This window comes from Silurus aristotelis (assembly GCF_946808225.1).
Source record: "Silurus aristotelis genome assembly, chromosome: 8".
Lineage (NCBI taxonomy): Eukaryota > Metazoa > Chordata > Actinopteri > Siluriformes > Siluridae > Silurus > Silurus aristotelis.
The window spans coordinates 5,723,597-5,744,430 of record NC_139581.1 but is presented as its reverse complement, the minus strand read 5'-3'; the positions used below and the strand labels follow the sequence as shown (position 1 = coordinate 5,744,430).

Genomic DNA, 20,834 nt, shown 5'->3' with positions numbered 1-20,834 from the left:
AACTACATCAAAATGGTGACAACCTCCACCCCTGTTCTCATTCTTCTCAGCCCTCTCCCCCCGGGGCACAACATCATATAAACTCATAGGTAAGCATGAGCTCCAAAAGGCTCACAGGAGAACAGGGGAGGCTGGTGGAGTCACTCTGAGCCAGACTATATAAGCGTGTCTCCTGCCGGCTCAAAGCACTTCTCTCTCTGAGCTCCCTCTAAAGGAGGTGTCAGGATGAAGCTCCTCTTTGCAGCTGCCTTTGCACTCTTTGCGCTTTTGACCTTCGATCAGGTCGATTCCTCTGCTTATGATAAAATCGTGAGCCACAGCCGCATAAGAGCAAAGAAAGAAGGGTAAGAAGTGATTATTATTATTATTATTATTATTATTATTATTATTATTATTATTACTATTATTATTATTATTATTATTATTATTATTATTATTATTATTATTATTATTATTATTATTAAGTTTGCTTTTTTAATGCAATGTATGTGGAATTCGTTCAGTAAATCTCAGGAGTTTTAAATAAAGGAAATGCATTCATTTTTCATGTACATTAATAAATAAAAAATTATGAATATAAATTTCACAGGATCATACCAATATTAATAATACATTGCTATTTATAAGCCTGTAATTTTAATACAGTACTCTATAATAAAAATAATATATATATATTTTTTTAAAAAGACCATTTATTATGCATGTAGTATATTGGTCTGACTCAATATTTCATTTTTCCCTTGCCATTCCCACTCAGCCCAAACGTATGCGCTCTCCAGCATGTGTTGGGAACCAAGAAGAAGTACTTCAGTACTTGCCGTAATTGGTACCAAGGAACTATCTGTGGAAAGAAAGCGTAAGTGGAACTTTTTTCCTTGGGCCTGTAAAAGAGGGGTCTGATGGGATTTCCCAAGAGTCAGGGGTCAAATTTTCCAGCAGACTAGTCATTTGGAAACTGCAATAAATTATTGGTTGTTCAAGGACATTAATGAGTTTTCAACAAAGCAAAAAGGAAGCCATTTTTATTGCTTTTTATAACCTGATGAAAAGCAATTTTTGGACTGATTTCGAATGAATGCTTTAATTTGCATCATTCACTAGAAAGGATGTGCATGCAATGCAATGAATAAGTCTTAATTAGTGTAAAGTGCAGAGGAATGAGAGCAGGACCGACTGCTAATGATTAAACCAAACCGCACACTTGGCTTGGAGCACTGGGACTCTGTTCTAACAGATCACCTTAAATTCCCGCCCACAGGCAAGGCACACATCTGGTCGCTAGATGTGAACATGACCTTAAAGTTGGTTCGGGTGTTTTCAAGTAGGTGTTACGAAGCATCTCAGATACAGACAAGCTGATAGAGCAGGTCCTCGAAAAAAAAACAAAAAGCATCCAAAACACTGACTGTAGCAAAATGGTGTAAATTAAACGGATCATCAAATTCATTATTGCAGAAACAGTCATCATTATTTTCTCATCATGACTCTTTGATCGCTTCGGGTTTTCAGCCCACAAATGTCAGGTCGTGTCGAGTCTGTGATGCTTCTGGTTTCCATTTGTTTTTCCGCGGTTGGAAAAGAGGACGAGGTTTGGAGATGAGTGAGAGGGGGTTGGTTATGGGTTCCAAAAAAAAAAAGACAGCCTCACGTGCTATGAGGCACACTGGCCACAAAGAAGCAGTATTCCAGCTCCCTCCAGCGCTCTGGGTCCTGCCTCGGCGCCTCTCCTCAAACATGGAGCTGAGCCAGACCAGACTTTCTCATCAGCTTCAGATGTTCTACAGCTTCTATGCTGATCGTTTTTTGTAGACTCAGCAAACCTTCTTTTAACAGCGGAAATAACCGCATGTGTGTCCACGAGCTGATTATGAATATTCTTCTTATGTGTCCATGTAAAGCAGTGGTAGAACACTTAGTGGTTTCCATCATCCAGCTTGCTCTAACATCTACAGGGGTCTAGTTTAATATCATCCTTCATTTCACTTACTTTGCTAATTAGGGTCAATGCTGATATGTTGGATCGGATTTTAAAGTTAGACCAAAGTTTCCTCCTAGATCTCCAAAGCATAGGTTAATTAGTCTGAGCAAATCCTTTAAAGGTTTGATGTAGAACCCTACGACATCTTCTTCACGGTTCAGAAAAAAAAGTGATTATTTCAAAATGCTAGTAATTCATTGAAACCATAAGGATATAATTAAAAGAATTGTACAAAAATTAGAAATAAAATAAAAGTCACTCTGGATAATTGCATCTGCCAAATACCATTACTGTTAATCTTTTGTTAAAGGAACCCATTTTACAATGTCTAGGAAGGTCCTCTCTAGTAGGAGAATTGGTGACCATTATTAAAACATATTTCTCACTGGATCAGTTTTTGAAAGATGGAAAGTAGAACCCTAAAATACAGATGTTTTCTTTAAAAATATTTTACTTTGGACTTTTTTTGTGGAAAAGAAAAGCACTTGGAGGAACCTTTAAGGAACCTGATAATTGTACGAAGGTACTTTCTAATAGGTGGGTTGTTAACCACTAAAATATAACAAAGAAGAAGAGGGGGAAAGAAATAGACCCCTAATGGTTATTTTTTTATGTTACTTAATGGTACTCTTTAGGGCTCTATGTAATGCTTTACCATTGTTTCTCTACCTGAAAGGCTAGTAACCCTTAACTATTCAATTAATCTAATGAGCCTTAATGAAGACATGAAAATCCCCATTTCTAAGAATGCACCAAAAGCCAAGGGCATTTAGCTACATTTTTAAAGAGTAGGCAACAGTAGGACACAGCCAAAACAACTCACCGTATTTAATAGTTCTTTAAAGGATTTTTAACCAATTAGGATTCTTGCCTTCCATTCTGGCCATCCTTTGATCTTAATTGAAGTTGAAGATACTTTAATCACCAACCATCTTGATAGATAGAACTTTCCTACATGGAATAATCTACTCGGTTTTAGAATATAGTGAGGGTTCCAGTGAACCAAGGCACTAACCATCTGAATTTGGGTTTGTCTTAAATATTTTGACATGTGCCTCGAATATTTCACTTTAATACTTTCTGTAATTAAATGAAGAATAACCACAAGTTCCATTACTGACAAAAAAAAAAAAAAAATAGATTAAAATACATTAGGAAACTCTTAACTGTAGCTGTGGCAGGAATCCAACAAGTTACCAAAATAAGAGCGTCAGGCCTTCCTCTATGCATGGGAGAAATGTTTGAAACAATCTTGTTTTGTTTTGGCTAGCTGCCTAGAAGTGTAATAGATATTGCTTCCTCCCTGAGCTTTGCACTTCAAAGCTCTTGCCACATTCGAGGCTGGTACTGTGTAATGACCTAAATGCTCATGTTCCCAAACAAACAAAAAAAATGTTGCCCAAATTCTGTCTGCTGCCTCTGGTTCTTTAGTCTGCTGACTAATTTCTCTTTAACTAATTATTTGTGTACTTCACAAAGGTAGCCCTTGGTTTTGACTTTTTCTTTTAAGACTCAGAACAAAAGCTTTTTTCAAGGTTGATTTGTAGACTTCCGTCTAGCCAGGTGTTCCAACAGACAGGCTGAAAAAACAACAAAACCCCCAAAAAACATATGGAATCATTTACAGTTGTGGGGGTTTTCCAGAACTGCAGCCCACTAAACCTGACCTCCTACAACCCCCATGTGTGAAAACACACATACACTCACACATGTAATACTCCCCAAGTTAATTTTTCTGTTCTATTTGTGCTTTTTGGGTTCTGTGTAACATAAGCTGTTTTTTATCTATCTATCTATCTATCTATCTATCTATCTATCTATCTATCTATCTATCTATCTATCTATCTATCTATCTATCTATCTATCTATCTATCTATCTATCTATCTATCTATCTATCTATCTATCTATCAGAGATAGAGTATATATAGTGCATACTGCATTAGATATTGTCATAATAAGATTAAAATCATATATACAATATTATAATTATTTTCAAATAATGCTATTTGTAATATATTGCAATATTCTATGCTAAAAACCAAGGCTTTTGTCCGATATTAGTTCCTTTTTCCTATTTTATGGCATTTAACCTACTGTAGCAATTTAATGTTTATATTTGGTTGGAAATTAGATTTTTAAAAATACAATTGCAAGGGATAAAATAAATAATACTAAAATTATATAAATTCCCCAGCTGATAACCACATGTCCTAAAATGCTAGAATGGGTCAATTTTTCCCCCAAAGAACAACTAGGAATGTTGCGGGAATGTAATGCTAGTGTGGCTAACTATCTCTAACCACAAAGCCACATGTCATGTTTGTGTAATTATATAGGTTATGAAAGCTAAACTCATGAAACATGCCAAAGCATCTATAAAGCTTGGTCAGCTAGATTATAAAGTCTGTAATTGAATGGGAACACCGATCTGTGCTTTTTGCTGTTGTATGATTGATGTACAGGATGAAGGTTAAATGTCTATTGAGAAAACATTCTATGTCTATTGAGAGATCTTTCTTTTTTTTTGTAGTACTGTTGTTTATGAATGCTGTCCAGGATACATGAGGCTGGACGGTATGCTAGGCTGTCCTGCTGGTGAGTAGTTTCAGTTGATTTAAACATAAAATAGACTTTAATAATATGGCTTATGACATTGTTTAGTTCTTGAAACTGATTGGTTTAACTGCTAGTTGTAATAAAAAACAATATAATATATAATATATATAATAAAAATTATAATAAAAAACAGCTGGAACCAAATTCCTTGTGTGTGTCAACACACTTGGCCAATAAACTTGATTCTGATTTTGATTATGGAAGGATTATTGATATCAGTGCATTGTATATGCCAATAGGTTTTCCATCAGAGAACACAGTTGTTTTCTCCCAGATGTTTCTCAACATTAAATGTAACAGTACAATGCGTTGTATACTATTGGGAAAATTTTATGTATTTACTTCACATCCAAGTGATTTTCCTATAACAGTAGGTTGCCACCTGTATATGCATTAATTGGGGGAGCTTCTAAATGTACAACCACTTACTGCTTATATACTGGTGGATTTTATGTCATTTCCTGTTTTTCTAAAGTGGTCAATTACAAAGTCGCAATTAATTTGGCAAGTCCAGTGGAAAGACTGACAAATGTGAAGAACACTACTTATAATAGTGTTGTAATGGTTATACTGTCTTTTTCCTCTACAGTGGCTCCCATTGACAATGTGTACGGAACACTTGGCCTGGTGAATGCAGTCACCACCCAGCAGTACTCGGCCTTGTCCAAGCTGAAAGAGGAGATTGAAGGAGCAGGATCTTACACATTCTTTGCCCCTAGTAATGAAGCTTGGGATCTTTTAGATGTGGTAAATATCCCTCTTTACTAACTCTTGTTTAAACCCACCCTTTTTAAAGCAGAACTAACTCTATATCTGTTCCCTTCAGTTATCAACCTGATATTCCCTGAATTAAATCATCCATTTACATTAAACTGATCTTTAAGTCGACCAGTCGGTTGGGTTGATAAATAATAAATGGTTATTAATATGCTTCCCTAAAAATTATGCATTTTAATGCATTCCAGGAAATACGAGGTGCTTTGGTGAGCAACGTCAACATTGAGCTGTACAATGCTCTGCATTACCACATGGCTAACAAGCGTCTTCTCACTAAAGACCTGAAGAATGGACTCACCATCAGGTCCATGTACAACGACCTTACGCTCTTTATCAACCACTATTCCAATGGGGTAAGTATTTTGAAAGCTCTTAAAAAGGTTTCTTGAGATATGATGAAGCAAGTTTATTCATTTATTTATTTGTATATTGAGTTTAAAGTGTTTTTTTTCTCCACTGTTGTTCAGGTTGTCACTGTCAACTGTGCCAGGATCATTCATGGGAACCAGGTGGCTACCAACGGAGTAGTGCATGTTATTGATCGTGTTATCACTGCTGTGGGAAACACTATTCAGGATGTGCTTGACATTGATGACGATCTGTCTTCTCTGAACGTAAGTAACAATGAGCAGAAAAGTCTATATATTCTTTTAGAAAAGACGGGGTTTTTAGATGGATTGATAACATTCTTCATCAAAGTCTTTCCCAATTTCTTTCCCATAGGGAACGCTTCGATTACTGTCTATTTAAATGTCTCTTAAGGCAGAGATCTAAATATACTGTATGAAATTGCATTTTTTTATTTTATTTTAAAGAATAATATGTTCGAATGAGTAAAATGTTTGTCTTTGCTCTTGTTTCAGAATGTGGCAACTAATGCTGGTCTGTTGGAGCTGTTGGGCAAACCTGGCCACTACACCCTGTTTGCTCCTACCAATGATGCTTTTTCTAAGCTAGACAAGGAAGTGCTAGATAGGCTTATGGGAAACAAAGTTGCCCTCCAAGGTAAATTGGTAAATTCAAGTCACGAGTGCTTTTACATCTTTGGAAATATTTTCTCAAACAAAGCTTGGACATCCAAAGGCAAAATGTTGAGCCTACATATAGATGGCAGCCTTTAAGCAATGTGGTACTTTTTAATAAAGTGCAAGTCCAAGGAAAACCGCATGACGTCTCACACAGGACATGTTTGCTGATTCGAGTGAACCAAGAGTGCTGATGTTACATCTATCTTTTTTTCATCCCCATTCAAAACAGATGGTGACACTGATCTGCTCTCTGCAGTGGGAATTCTCAGACAGTTTGAGAACAGCATTAAAACCAGACTTAAGTCTGCAATGACAATTAGTTTGAGTTACTGTTTTATTTGAAACACCTTGGTAAAAAATGAAGTCATACACAGTTACTTATTTGAGTTGGACTTCAGAACTATTATTTTAGCTGTTGATCATGCAAAGCAATCTTTGCATTTTATATACTAATCTCCTAATATATTGCATGTGCAATGAAGCGACTGTCCAAAGAAACGCTCTTTGCCCAAGTGGTGCAACATAGTTCCAATGTAAACTGTAGGCCTGTAAGTTGCAAAGTGAGCAAAGCACGATGCCAAGTGCAATGAAGCGGGAAACAGCTGTCGGTTTTACAATCCATCAAATTTGGCAGGGTCTGAATTCTTGCATTTTAAATGGTCCCACATCAGTCACTTGACAACCCTTTGAAATTGTCCTCCACTCGAAGGCGAATGGTGAGTGGGTTGTTGACAGGCATATTCTCAAGGGGTCTAAGGGTTCCTAAGGAGACTCTGGTTTATTATATGGTGCATTTACTACCTGGCACAGACATACAGCTTACATAATAGTGCGTTTTGGTGGTTTGTGTTTGGAAGACAGACAACTATCTAGAAGACAACTACTAGAAACAGTCCATGATGTTATATATTTAACCACAAATGAAGAGTGAAGGGGAAAATCACTGGAAACAAGACAGAATGTAGAATTTCAACACTGTATTCATAGTGTATGAATTCTGGACTGACACTTCGTCATCCTCAATTGCATCACTCAAGTCCACGATTAGTCTCAACTAAATATGTGCTTGAGAAATGTGACTGGTTCCCTTGTGGTCCCAATAAAGCACAAACCTCATGCAAGTCATGCATGTTTGATTTTCTCTGAATGTCCTAGGAAAACCTGTCCATCATTAGGTTCTTAATATCAATTATTTGGTATTACAGCAATAACACAACACCAAACATGTCTTCAAACGCATTTCCATTCTTTTTCACAGCCCTGTTCAATTATCACCTCTTGGACTCAGTCCAGTGCTCAGAAGCCATCATGAGCGGCACCTCATACGAGACCATGGAGGGCAGCAACATTGAAATTGGCTGTGATGGAGAGAGCCTCACCGTTAATGGGGTTAAGATGGTGCTCAAGAAGGACATTGTCACCAGTAATGGAGTTATTCACCTGATTGACCAGGTGCTCATTCCAAACTCAGGTTAGCTGCATCTTATTTGTCTTGTTCAAAATTTGTCATTTTTAAATAAGTAAACCAACCGGGAAACTGGATGTCATAAACACAACATGTCATAAAAATCCTGGTTGGGACTTTTTCCTACAAGCTAAGCAGGTGATGGAGCTGGTTGGCCAGTCACAGTCCACCTTCGGCGACATGGTGTCAGAACTGGGTCTGTCAGCAGCCATGAGAGGGGAAGCCGAGTACACGCTGCTGGCTCCCCCCAACGTCGTCTTCAGTGGTATGTTCCTCCAAATAAATTCCTTAAGTCACTTTTGGCCGGATTTGAACGTGTCATCTGTGTTTTCTCACTGACTTATTAGTTTAATGTTCTTCTTAAATCTTCTAATTCTTGGCCCACTGAATTTTATTCATTCACTCCAATTGCTGCAACTCATACAAAATAAAGTGTGTACATTTTTATTTCGGCAGGGATTTGGAAAACGTTCTGAATCAGAATGATGATTTTGTTGATGGTATAAGGTTGTATAATGAGAAGTTCTCAAAGTCAAATTGGCAATATTTATTTTTTTGTTCTGGGTAGTGTTTTTTCAATATTATTCTACATTGATTTACTGGTATTAAAATGAATTGGAGAAGAAGAACTAATAATGCATGTTGAACGTTTATTCTTTATCATTTAGACCATTATTTGAAATCAAATCACATGCTTTTGGATATCACTAAAAGGATTTAAGGATGCCCAAAATCAGCCAAGTGAAAACAAATGGACATAATTAGTAATCTCAAATATGATACATTTTTGGTTGTTTATAGTGAGATTTTATATTACACAATGTCTTTCCCTCAGAATAAACCTATAGACCTCCCAAATGGTGCTGTATACTTTATGCCTGTGGTTAAGTTCAGCTCTTTCTTAGGAATGTACAGGATATCTGATTATGAATGTGTAGAAACATTGCTGCATGTCCTAAAATGGCAACGTATCTCGTTAATGGAGGAGATAAATAAAAAGGATGAGGCTCCATGCAACAGATAAGGTACAATTCTTGCTGATGCTTACCATAGATGAGATCATGGCAATGGACCAGGATGACATGAGAGTTCTATTGGAAAACCACATCCTAAAGAACAAGATTGTGTTGAGTCAGCTGTTTAATGGCCAACGTCTGGAGACCCTTGGAGGAAAGTTCCTCCGGGTGTTCGTCTACCGCACAGTGAGTTTCTAAACCAACCACAGCACAGTAATGGAGAAAATGTTAAAAACATTTCTCACTTTTAATATGCTTTAGCAGATATAATACCTTGAGGATTGTATTGAATTCATTGTTGTATTTAGTACTTGTAAAAAAAAAAATCCATCTTAGACCTGGTCAACCTATTTGCATATTCTGATTTAACTTCATTATAAATCTAAACCATTATGTTCTTTATAAAATAAATAATAATCTGCAATTAAACTTAATATTTTAATTAACTAGAACAAGCAACCAGTCATATCTCAAATAGTACTTTATTAAATGCATAAGCAATCAATTCAACAAACTTCAGAATTGTATTATATAACCATGTGCCTATATTCCATGTTTTTTGCATTTTGTATTTTGAAAGGCTGTCTGCATTGAGAATTCCTGCATGATTCGAGGAAGCAAAGAGGGAATTAACGGTGCTCTCCATCTCATAAGGACTCTGATCAAACCAGCTGAATTCAACATGTACAAAGTGCTGAGTGGAAATGGAAACTTCAAGTAAGAGACATATAAATAAATGAGATACTTTTACTAGTTAAGGATTTGAATTAATCTCTAAACAGAGACTCTAAAAAATATTTACACATAGGCAACCATCGCAACCCTGGTCAGAGTTTTTCATCCCAAATGGAGTTGGATTTGGAATGAGATTGTTGGTGTTAAAAGAATTTTAATGGATGGCGGTTTATTGAGCTAGTTAAAAAATTGTCCAGACCACCAAGGTCTCGTTTCGAAACAAAGTAAATGGAATAAAGTCTAATACATTTCAACAAGTGGAGGGAAACAATGGGGAATATAGACAGCATCTGCAATGGTGGAAGGTTTAAGTATTTTGCAAAGATTGTAAAACGCAAAAGTGATTATGAACTGTTCTACCTGGTGAAATGAAAACCGCAAAGAAATGCATGCTTACCATTTTTCATTCATTAGATGAGAAAAAGTGTGAACATGCATTTTATTTTTCCAATACCAATATTTAAGGGGAAGTTTCTGGTAATAAATTGTATCCAGAACGCATTAATCGTGAAATAATATACCAAGTAAGTGGGACAGAAAGTAAACACATCAAGAAGGTGCCCACTGTGTTCATAGCTTCAACAAGATTACTTTAAAAAAAAATTCTACTCTTCCTGGCTAAAATAGTAAAAAAAATAAAACAGCAAAAATTAAGACAAGAATTCATAAACTGGTATTTTTTAATAACATGTCCTCAATGAGAACTGTCAGGTGCTGTATAGCATTTTGGTATTTAAACCCCTAGTGGGTTTCATGTCAGTCAGGATGTTTTAATATGATATGGTTCTTGTTATAATCTGACAGCTTTCAGAAAAATATCTGCCCGGAGGAAAATTACTGTGATATGCGTAGCCTCAGGGGCTCTAAATTGTAAAGGAAAAAAATGACGTGAGACAATAAAGGGTCTATACTTGCTCGTCTGCCATGTTGAATGTCAGTCCTTATCTCGGATTGAATTTCAGAAAGTGCTCAGACTGAGGCAGTTTTAGAAGTGTCTTTGGTGGTTACACTAGGGGGTGCTATACAGTTTTAAAAATGGGCGTTTCGAATGTATATTAAAATGAATAATTCTCCAAATGAAGCAATTTATACAATTGAGATAGTGAGGATTCTTATCTAGGATTTTATCTAGATTCAAAGTGGTGACCTCAATGCTTGCAGGATCTTTTTGAATCTGATGGAAGCAGCTGGTCTGACTGAATTGCTGACGCAGGAGGGCGAATTCACTCTGTTTGTGCCAAGTGATGAGGCTCTTGCTGGTCTCACTGAGAGAGATATCAACATTCTGAAGAGTAAGTCTTAGAAGTTTTCTCTTGTGCATGATATCTATATTTCAATGGTTTCCAATGATTGATCTGCAGGACCTGCAATGCATCTGGTGTGTCAATTATCTTAAAATAAGTACGACAGAACCATAGTACATACCATACTCATCACTTCTCTTTTCTTTTCTTTGTTCAGGTGATCCTAATGCCCTCAGAGCCCTCCTGCTCTACCACTTCAGCAAAGGCATTTTCATTGGTGGAGGTTTGGAGTCCGGAGTCACTAATCTGCTCAAATCTCTCCAAGGCAGTAACCTCAAAGTCTTGCATGTAAGTGTTTAAAAAACGTTGACAGTTTTCTCTTCACAGGTTCGTTCTTTCCAAGTCCGGCTTTTCAGACCTTTATGTAAATCCGGTGTCAATCACATTTTAAAGCATCGCCTGTTTTTATTTCTGCAGGCTTTACTGAAGGCGTATGAATAGATTTATTTGAAATGAATGAGGTTCAAAAGTTTACCAAGTCTGTATGTTTTATGGGTGGGAGACAAGTGCTTGACCTTACATGCCAACACTACTTCACACAACATGCCACTTTAGACTGCTGTTTCTACTTGCTTAGCTTTGTGTCCTTTCCCTGGGTTACAAAAGAATGAAAGCCTACAATATGTCGCATTAGTTTAAACAATGGATCTATTCAAATAATCGGGAATTCCTTTTAAAACAAAGTGCAAATATCTTTTCTAGTTTCACATTTAACAGCTTTTAAGATTTTTCCAGGAAAAAAATGGTATGGATTATTCCATTGCACTGATTTAATTTATACTCATTTCCAGGGGGCTGACGGAATGCGGGTGGACTCTGTGCAAATTCCAGAATCTGACCTCATGGCTTCAAATGGAGTCATTCATGTCACCAAGAGCCTTCTGTACCCTGCAGGTGTGGACTCCAATACTACAGGCTACATAATACTAAATACAGTAGCATTTAAAAATTAACCAAGGCTTCAGAAGCTTATAATAAACAATCTTTAAACTAAAACCTCATTCCATCTAAACCACTTTTTGCAGATGTTCCAGTTGGAAACCAGGAATTCCTTTCCCTCCTGAGACGGTTCATCAGGTACATCCAGATCAAGGTATCAAATTATATTGGGTGAAACTAAAATATATGACAATAAATCATTAGTTATTGTGTGGTTATAGGAAAATAATCAACAAATGGAGTGGTGTGATATGGACCAATTGTCATCACAGCTAAATAATTCTCAATAAGAGCAAAAAGTGTGTTATTAATCTTACACTATAGCAATGTTCAAACAATTGTAAGGGAAATTAAGTAGAAATGTGTGTATTTTCCATTTGTACTAAGTTTTAATGCACACCCACAAATCCAATCAGTTTGTGTTACCACTCATGAATAACAGCAATAAGTATATCTCTAATTGCCATTAATATAAAATGTTTGCGTATCATATTAAAGGAAAGAAGGTCACAGCTTTACATTTGCTATTTGCAAAAATATTGACACTTTGTAAAAAAAAATACTAAATACATCATTTTAAAGTAAACTTTATTACATTGACAATCAGAATGTATGCTCCAATTATAAATACAGTAGATATTCTGCAGGGTATGTAGAGCAATACATTGTATATGCGTTTATTATGTGTTATAAAACATACATTAGAATTTATAAAGCCTAAACATGAATATGGATCTAGACTGTAGCAATTATACACAGTTTTAACTAATATAAACTGTCATTAATAGTTTTGCATTCAATTACCCATCAGTGAACAGTTGAGATCCTCAACAATGATGGAACTATAATGAATGAATATTTACCCAATTAAGGATGGGTTCACTATTGAGTCTGGTTCCTCTTAAGGTTTCACCAGATTCTTCCCTGAGATGGTATAAGGAGTTTCTCAAATTGTTATGTTCATTGTTGGAAATTAGATATCACCAAGCGGCAATCAAAACAAGGTCAAAACAAAGAGTGTGCTTTACTCTGATTGGTGGCTTTTTTCATGTTTGACTAGTTAACTTTTTACTGTTTTATAAATAAATAAAAAAAAGGTTTGATACAATTCGATTCAATTTTGTCATTGCACGTGTTGTGGTACAAGGCAAAACAAATACAGTTAGCATCTAACCAGAAGTGCATTGGTAGCAGTGTGATATATTTACATATGGAAAGGAACGACTGATGAAGAGGAAGATATTTGACTTTGAAATATAGTGAAGTTAAAGTAAAAGTTTCCCCAAATGGAAATACTTCAGTAAAGTACAAATACGTGAAAAAAACTAATTATGAGCAGTAACGAATTAAATTTTCCTCGTTACTGTCCACCGCTGTTACATTATTATAACACTGCTATTATTATACCACTGCTCTGTTTTGATGTTTAGCATCAAGTATTTAAATGCAAAGCAATAAAAAACTTTATAGATTGATTGATTGCAGTGTGATTACACATGAATATATTCTTTCTTTTGACACAGTTTGTATCAGGCTACAAATTTCAGGAGATTCCACTGACATTCATGAGTAAGTTTTATTATACAAATTTCACATTGTATTAAAATTTTGGTTAATATGGTAATATGGTGATTTGATGCCTTACTTTGATTCTTTTTCAGAGAGAATCGTCACAGGTATTGAACACTGCTGATCATCATTCAAGCATGAATTAATGCAAAGTATGCATTAGATGGAAAGTTTTTATTTGTGTCACTTACACAAATGCCTTTGCAGTTCATGGACAACCCTCGGTATCTACAGTTACCCGTTTCGTCGAAGGAGACCCAAGACAGACCCACATCACCAGCTATAGCGAAGGTGACCCGACCCTTACCAAGGTTACAAGAGTCATTCAGGGAGGCCCAACCGTAACCAAGTTCACAAAGGTTGTTCAGGGACAGCCAGCCCTAACCAAGGTTACAAGGGTCATCGAAGGGGACCCAAGTTTTACCAAGGTCACAAGAGTCATCGAAGGTGACCCAAGTCTCACTAAAGTCACAAGGGTTATTCAGGGAGACCCGAGCATCACCAAGGTTACACGGGTAATTGAAGGGATTCCATCTCTTACCAAAGTGACCAGAGTTATGGAAGGTAATATTCCTTTTTTTCTTGTTTAAAGATTTTTTTTTTTCATCAAATTAACAAATAATCAAAACGAGAATTACAAGGTTTAAACAATCATTGTATTCATGTATGTACAGTATGTTGATTCATCACTTTTTATTTTATGCTGTTTAACAAAGTTCGTTGCTGTTTTATAATTGCAGACATTCAGAAATATGCAGGCAAGACAAAGTTCACAATGAGATGGAAATTTTTTAATAATGACTAGATGTTGAAAATGCGCAAATGTAGCATGTGGCAAATCTTTCACTAATGCAACTCAAGTCATTGCAGCTTGACGGCTATGCTTATGTAACATTAACTTCGTTTTTGTAGTGTACAACTCTATGGCTATTCCTATTTGTATTCTTTTATAGATGATTTGAATTGTTTTACTCCTGCCAGGTTTAAACAGTACCTAAATAGCTGAATTAATAAATCAAATTATTAAATTAATCAGTCAATGATTATTTAAACTTGTAAGGTGTAATATTGTGTTATCAGTTTATAAAACTAGAGTGACTGCCAAATATGTCTTAAAAAAAAATATATACATTTCTGCAAACTCATGAGCACGTATAGGATGCAAACGTTTTAAATAATTCGATTTGGATGAATAATACACGCCCTCATTTTAACTCTATCCAGTGTGATAAATATGGCCTTTGGGTAATATTCATATAACATAGATTAAAATGGAAAAATGGTAAATCAAATAATCCGACCCCTTTTCATAATGGTCCAAAATGCCGAAATTGTTCTTATGCTCTCATATAACTATTCAAACTGTCGATCAGACGCAAGTTATAACATAACATTCAAAACTCAACTCAAGACTTTATACTTTTGCTGCATCAGCATTCAGCGTGCTTTTGGTGTTCTATGGGAACGTGGAAACAATTAACCATGCTTAAATGTTCTGCATCAACAGGTCCTGAGATCTTTTTCAGCAACATTGGCGAAATGGAGCAGAATGGTAGTGCGCTATACTGAGCAAAACCTTTTTGATGCATGCATTTAGTGGGGTTAGAGCTACAAATATAAAGAAATATCCAATCTTTCTGCTGTTTCCCTCTTATAAACCTTTACCACCACCCCCTTAAAATCCCAGCATACAGATTTACCATTTTGCCTTAAATCTGTAATGACATACTTTCCTAAGTGTTATTACAGTTATTAAATATGACCAATATTATATATATATATATATATATATATATATATATATATATATATATATATATATATATATATATATATATATATATATATATTTACACACACACATACACTACAACGTGATAGTATGCTGTGTGGTCAATGGATAATAAGCTGAGACTTTAAGGGGTTAAACAACTTTATTATTTCTTTAGACTCCTCCTGCACAACCTGGTGTTCAATTCATAGTTATTACAGTATAAGAAGAGAATTTGTTTCAATCCAAAAAAAAGAGCAGCAAATTTGTGCTACTATGACCTGAATCCCAAATCTTAACCATTCATAAATATTAAATTTCCTATGAATTGAACTCCTGATTTTTTTATTTTTTTTTATTTTTGGGTTCCGAACTAAAAACAAATGAATGGATGCAGTGTACCAAGATTTCTCCCTTCTTTCCTTTCTCAGATTCTCTTAAAGTCCCTTTTACTTTGAAATCTTCTAACCTGCAGGGAAGTGGTAGCTCAGTGGTTAAGACCCTCGGATGGTCTTCTTTTCAGAGTATTAGGGGTTCTAATTCCACCACCACCACCACCAATCTACCACTGTTGGGCCCCTGAGCAAGGCCCTTAACCCTCAACTGCTCAGTGTATAGCTGTGATTATTGTGAGCCTGGATAAGGGTGTCTTCCGAAAAGTTTCCTTTAAGTTCCTTTAAGTCCATAAGTTCATGTTTAACAACTCTGAATTATTCCTTACAGGGCAACAGACAGAATACTACAATGTGGACACGGACGCTGAGAAATTTACCCAAACTATTCAAGGTAAGATTCGAATAAACCCTCCTGGTTTTCCACAATATGTCACAAATTTCTGTAACAAACCATAATATTCGATTTATTTCATTACAGAAGGAAGACGAGTGCCAGGAAGGCGTGTGCCAGGTAAGGCCTTTGACTCTATAGTTTTACTAGATCTTGTATTTAAAGACATTGGAGAGCCTCATGTTCTGACAAGCCTTATGTCCTGAGTGTAGTGATTATGGTAACTTTTAAAAATAATGGAAAAAACTTATGCCAGTTTAATGAATGGCAGGTTAAATGTATTCACCATTTGGCTTTTTATGTCTACTGGTGAACAAGGTCTATGAATCATATTAAATATCAATGCCACCAATATATTGTTTTAAGCTAAGCATGCACACACACACACACACACACACACACACACACACACACACACACACACACACACACACACACACACACACACACACACACACACACACACTTATGTCATTTCCTCCCTCTGTGTTTTCCAGCTGGAATCAGAAGGAGAACCAGGATGACCAGCCAGCCCAAGACTCAGTGAGATGGAAAAAAAACAAATGGACCCTTCAATGCTTAAAAGAAATCAGGGGTTCAAGTGGGGAAAAGTGGTCTCTCTTTGTAAGAGCCTTGTGGATGAGTCCAACTAGAGCTTGGTTTTTAACCAAAAAGAGATAAATTTACATTGACAATCAGTGTTTTTGTTTTGTTCATTAGCACATCCAGAGAGGAATTTCAAAATTAAACTGTCCCTTTGTATGTACATATTTTTTTTTATAGTTTTTTTTTTATCATTTTGATTTTGTAGAGGCTTACATTAGGAACAGACTGTTACTGAAAAAGTCCAGTGGGGAAAAAAAATGTCAAGGCAACATGTGGAAATTGCACACATCTGCATATTTTTTTTAAACATTAAATTCCATTCAGTAGATCTGTTTCGGAGAATATATCAGAGCGTATGGTTAACTCCTTAAACCAAGAAGAAACATGAATTCAGATTTTGTTTTAGGGTTGAGGTTGTACTTCTGCATGGCGAAAGATTTCATGGTGCTCATGTTCAGTATTTGTTTCTTTCGAAAAATAATAAAAGACTGCAAGATTTTGGTTAAAAAAAAAAGCCTCCATGGATTTTTTTTTTTTTTTACATCACAACTTAGTAGTTTAATATTTACTCTTCTCGGTTATATCATCTAAATAAGACTTATGTACAGAGGTGTGAAAAGTTTAGACACCCCTGTTAAAATTGCCTTGAATGAAACAAAGGTAAAATCATGCCAGATCTTTGCAAGTTGGATAAAGGACCTAGTAACCATATTCAAATGAAAAACATATAAACATGTTTTATATAATGGGGGGATATGGGGAGGGGGGTGGTGAAGTGTTGGTTACTCCATAACTGACCCTTAAAAGCTTCCAGATTGTTCATGATTTTGTCACTTTAATTCCACACTTCTATGCATAACCCTCTTCAAATTAGGTAGGTTTTTGCCAGAATTTTGATTTTTGACAGGTTTCCACATTTTTGATGATTTATTAGCCATTGATTTCTATGCTTGGATTTGTACATTGGGCTGCTCTCATCCAGAAACATAAAACTTATCTTCACCTTCAGCTGTCTAACAAAAACCAGCATTTGCCAAAAAGATTTATTTTTGTAAAAATTAATTATTCTATCTACACTATATTGCCAAAAGTATTGGGTCACCTGGTCATAAGTATGGTATGTGATTTTTGAACATACGAAAGTTAAGTGATGTGGAGGTCTGGGGTGCAGTCAGTGTTCCAATTCATTCCAAATGTGTTCAGTAGGGATGAGATCAGAGCCCTATAGCTGGCCACTCAAGATTTTCCTCTCCAAAGCATGTAAACCAGATCTTCAAAGAGCTCACTTTGTGCACAGGGGCATCGCCATGCTGGAACAGGTTTCAAGTAAAGTTAATGTAAATGCAAAATTGTATTATAGCGCATCTAAAGAAAATTAAAATTTAGTGCCTTCAGATTTGTGGTAACAGTTTGGAAAATAACCACATATAGCAGGAAAGGTCAGGTGTCCCAATACTTTTGAAAATATAGTGTCTCTAGACTACAGTCCTAATCCCAGCTGAGAAGAAGTAGCATGATTCTGATACCACCCTGCTTTGGATAGCGTGTTATTTGGCTGATAATTGTCTTGTTTTTTTTGTCTTTTAGATTTATTTTTGAGGCATTTAAGATTTATGCTTTAAAAAATGTACTTTCATAAGGAAACACAACCCATTTAGGCGTTGATACATGCAGAGAGTAGCCAGTGTCTGCTTCTTGACTGCCTCTTGACAGCCTTGACATCCTCCGCCTTACTTGTTTTTGTTTGTTTTGTTTTTTCATCAGTTTTAAAAGAATGAATCAGTTCCCACATGATTTACCATTTATTCATTTTTAGATAGACATTTTAAAATTGGTAAATAAACACGCAATCAAACAAAAACTATTTAATGATGATTTATGGATGAATGATGTGGGGAGATTTATGCATTTAATTGTCTGGATAATAAAAATAAATTAGCATTCTTTTAATCTTAAATGTTTTTATATCTAATATTAATTTGAAATTCCTGGGTTGCTTTTCTCTATTCTTCACATTTACACTGACATCTTCCTAAAAATGTAAGCACTGCTCTAGGCTAAAGCTCATGATGATCAATTAGTTCTTTGATCACTCAACAGATGATAAAAAAAACCAAAAAACACACTACAAGATTGGAATATCTTGAAGCAAAACGACATGAAGCTGCAAAACTCTTGGCACTGAAACTGAATATTTCTGTCAACAGGTTATTCTATAGTGCCTTTCCTCTTATCTCATCTCTTATGATGAGACCTCAGGCTAGAAGACTCATGACATTTATGACAGTCGTGGTTGTCAAGGTAGTAAAGAGTAGGATATTTTTTTTAAGGCTGTCATTCAGTAGTGTGACCAGCTATCATGGCATTTACAAAAGCTTGTGTAAGGACCCTGGAACTTTGGAACGCAGGGTCCCCGGGTCAGACCTTTAAGGATTTTGTATAGAAACTCTGCATTTTAACACTTTCCCTGAACAATATGCAATTTTTTTCTAATATCTCACCACCTCAGCCCCCACCTCATGCACCCAAACACCAAAAAACAACAACAGATAAGACAATCTGAATATAAATATGGAATGACTGACAGTGGTCAATGTATTTTAAACCCCCTGTAAACCCACCCCAGTCAGTGTGGTTGAATTGACAGAAAATATTAAATATTAATATTAAAACATAATAAAACAATAATATTATTGAAGGGTACATTTCTGTTAGTGGTCAGCACCTAGTTTAACTTAGCATCATATATTATTGCATTATCATGTATTATTTATTTTTTTGCATTAGCATCAACATAACACAATCCATAGCTTTAACATAATTTATCAGGGTCTGTCTTTGTCATTCTTCCTAGTTGTGTTTTACAATTCTTCTGTGTATTCATCTAGCTCATACATGGGTGTCTTTTAGTGTCCTGGAGTGTCCTTTGTTAAATACTATCCATGTATGTTTCCTCCCACCTCCCTAAATCATTGCATACGGTGGACTAACTACACTAAATTACCCCTAATTCTGAAAGAATGTGTGAATGTGTGAGTTTACGGTGCCCTGAGGTGGACCAACATCTTATCCAGGCTGTTTTTTTTGGCTCACTGCCAGTGTTTTTGGGAAAGGATCTGGATCTATCATAACCCTAAACAGGAAGAAGTACTTACTGAAGATAAATTGGTGAACAACTGTGTTATTCTTATGTGTTTCTTGCACTGGTTCTCGAAATAGAGGCTGTACAGCATAACCTGGGGGTCTGTCAAGTTTGTCAGGTCACATTGTTGGAACGGACACTCGGGTATTATCAAATTAATTGCAATTATTATTGAGTGCTTATAGATATTAACCAATAAAACGAACCACTTTAATTAAATGGGTTTAGTCCAAAATGCAATAACATTGCTGTTCTGAAAATGAAGCTGCATCAGCCAAGTTCACTTCTATGCTAGATTTTTTTCATGTGGTCACATCTGCACCACACACTAATCAGAGAGGGGGGTTTTCTTTTCTTTTTTTCTTTTTTTTTTTATGAATACTTTATTGATCCCACAGGGAAATTATATCTTCGCATATTCCAGTGATGTAGGAAGCTGGGGTCAGATTTCAGGGTCCGCCATGTTACGGCACCCCTGGAACATAGAGGTTTAAGGGCCTTGTTTAAGGACCCCAAAAAATGGCAGCATGGTGACACTGGGGTTTAAACCCCTGACCTACCAATCAGTCACCCAGAGGCTTAAGCACTAAGCTACAGTACCATTCCCAACTACCACTGATTTTCCATTAAAAAAAAGATTTGCATGATTGCATTTTAGAGACTAACCAGTCTCCTCAATAAAATTAGACGTTGCTGCATTAATTAATAAATAACAAAAAGGGCTGATTTAGTAAACAGAATACTGTGCAGACTTTGCCAATTGGTAAAATCACATAAATAACCCAAAATTCTCCACTTGGATATGGAAGTGCACTGCACATGGAATGAACCATTTAGCCTTTACACCATATGTAGTGCACCACAATGAGTGGTCTGGGATTTAACCTTTGCTTTATGTGGTTGTCGTTAACCTTGTATGAACAGCTGCATTAGCGTCATGCTGACAGATGTGGCTTTTCATGCTGGAATGAAGATGGTGTTGTGGTAATGTTGAACATAGTAAAAGAAGAGTTGGGTAGTTTCATATTTCTTTCTTATCTGTTGCACTTTGCTTTAAATTGTGGTCATTGCTAAATTCCATTCGCTGCCTAGTTTAGCCTT

General features: G+C 35.9%; 1 protein-coding gene across 4 annotated transcripts; it reads left to right on the top strand.

Moving 5' to 3' along the window:
* The first annotated feature begins 110 nt into the window (after window positions 1-110).
* On the top strand, window positions 111-17,105 carry postnb (periostin, osteoblast specific factor b). 4 transcript variants are annotated; one of them, XM_083547864.1, is made up of 22 exons: window positions 111-344; window positions 758-856; window positions 4,510-4,574; window positions 5,185-5,342; window positions 5,561-5,725; window positions 5,840-5,986; window positions 6,236-6,377; window positions 7,659-7,871; window positions 7,996-8,130; window positions 8,919-9,067; window positions 9,462-9,598; window positions 10,778-10,908; window positions 11,078-11,208; window positions 11,712-11,814; window positions 11,946-12,013; window positions 13,383-13,428; window positions 13,521-13,535; window positions 13,636-13,992; window positions 14,936-14,980; window positions 15,923-15,985; window positions 16,073-16,105; window positions 16,483-17,105. In XM_083547864.1, exons 1-22 carry the CDS (start codon window positions 226-228, stop codon window positions 16,530-16,532), a joined length of 2,571 nt encoding a protein of 856 aa, XP_083403990.1. In that variant the 5' UTR covers window positions 111-225; the 3' UTR covers window positions 16,533-17,105. The 4 variants fall into 4 exon arrangements, with proteins under 4 accessions (XP_083403990.1, XP_083403991.1, XP_083403992.1 ...); XM_083547865.1 differs by lacking the exon at window positions 13,521-13,535; XM_083547866.1 differs by lacking the exon at window positions 14,936-14,980 and having other exon boundaries at window positions 112-344.
* Window positions 17,106-20,834: the final 3,729 nt, after the last annotated feature.

Coding starts and splice junctions, on each gene's coding strand:
- postnb (XM_083547864.1), top strand. CDS start 226: ATGAAGCTCCTCTTTGCAGCTGCCTTTGCACTCTTTGCGCTTTTGACC. Junction 13,993..14,935: donor AGTGACCAGAGTTATGGAAG/GTAATATTCCTT, acceptor CTGCATCAACAG/GTCCTGAGATCTTTTTCAGC. Junction 16,106..16,482: donor GCCAGGAAGGCGTGTGCCAG/GTAAGGCCTTTG, acceptor TGTGTTTTCCAG/CTGGAATCAGAAGGAGAACC.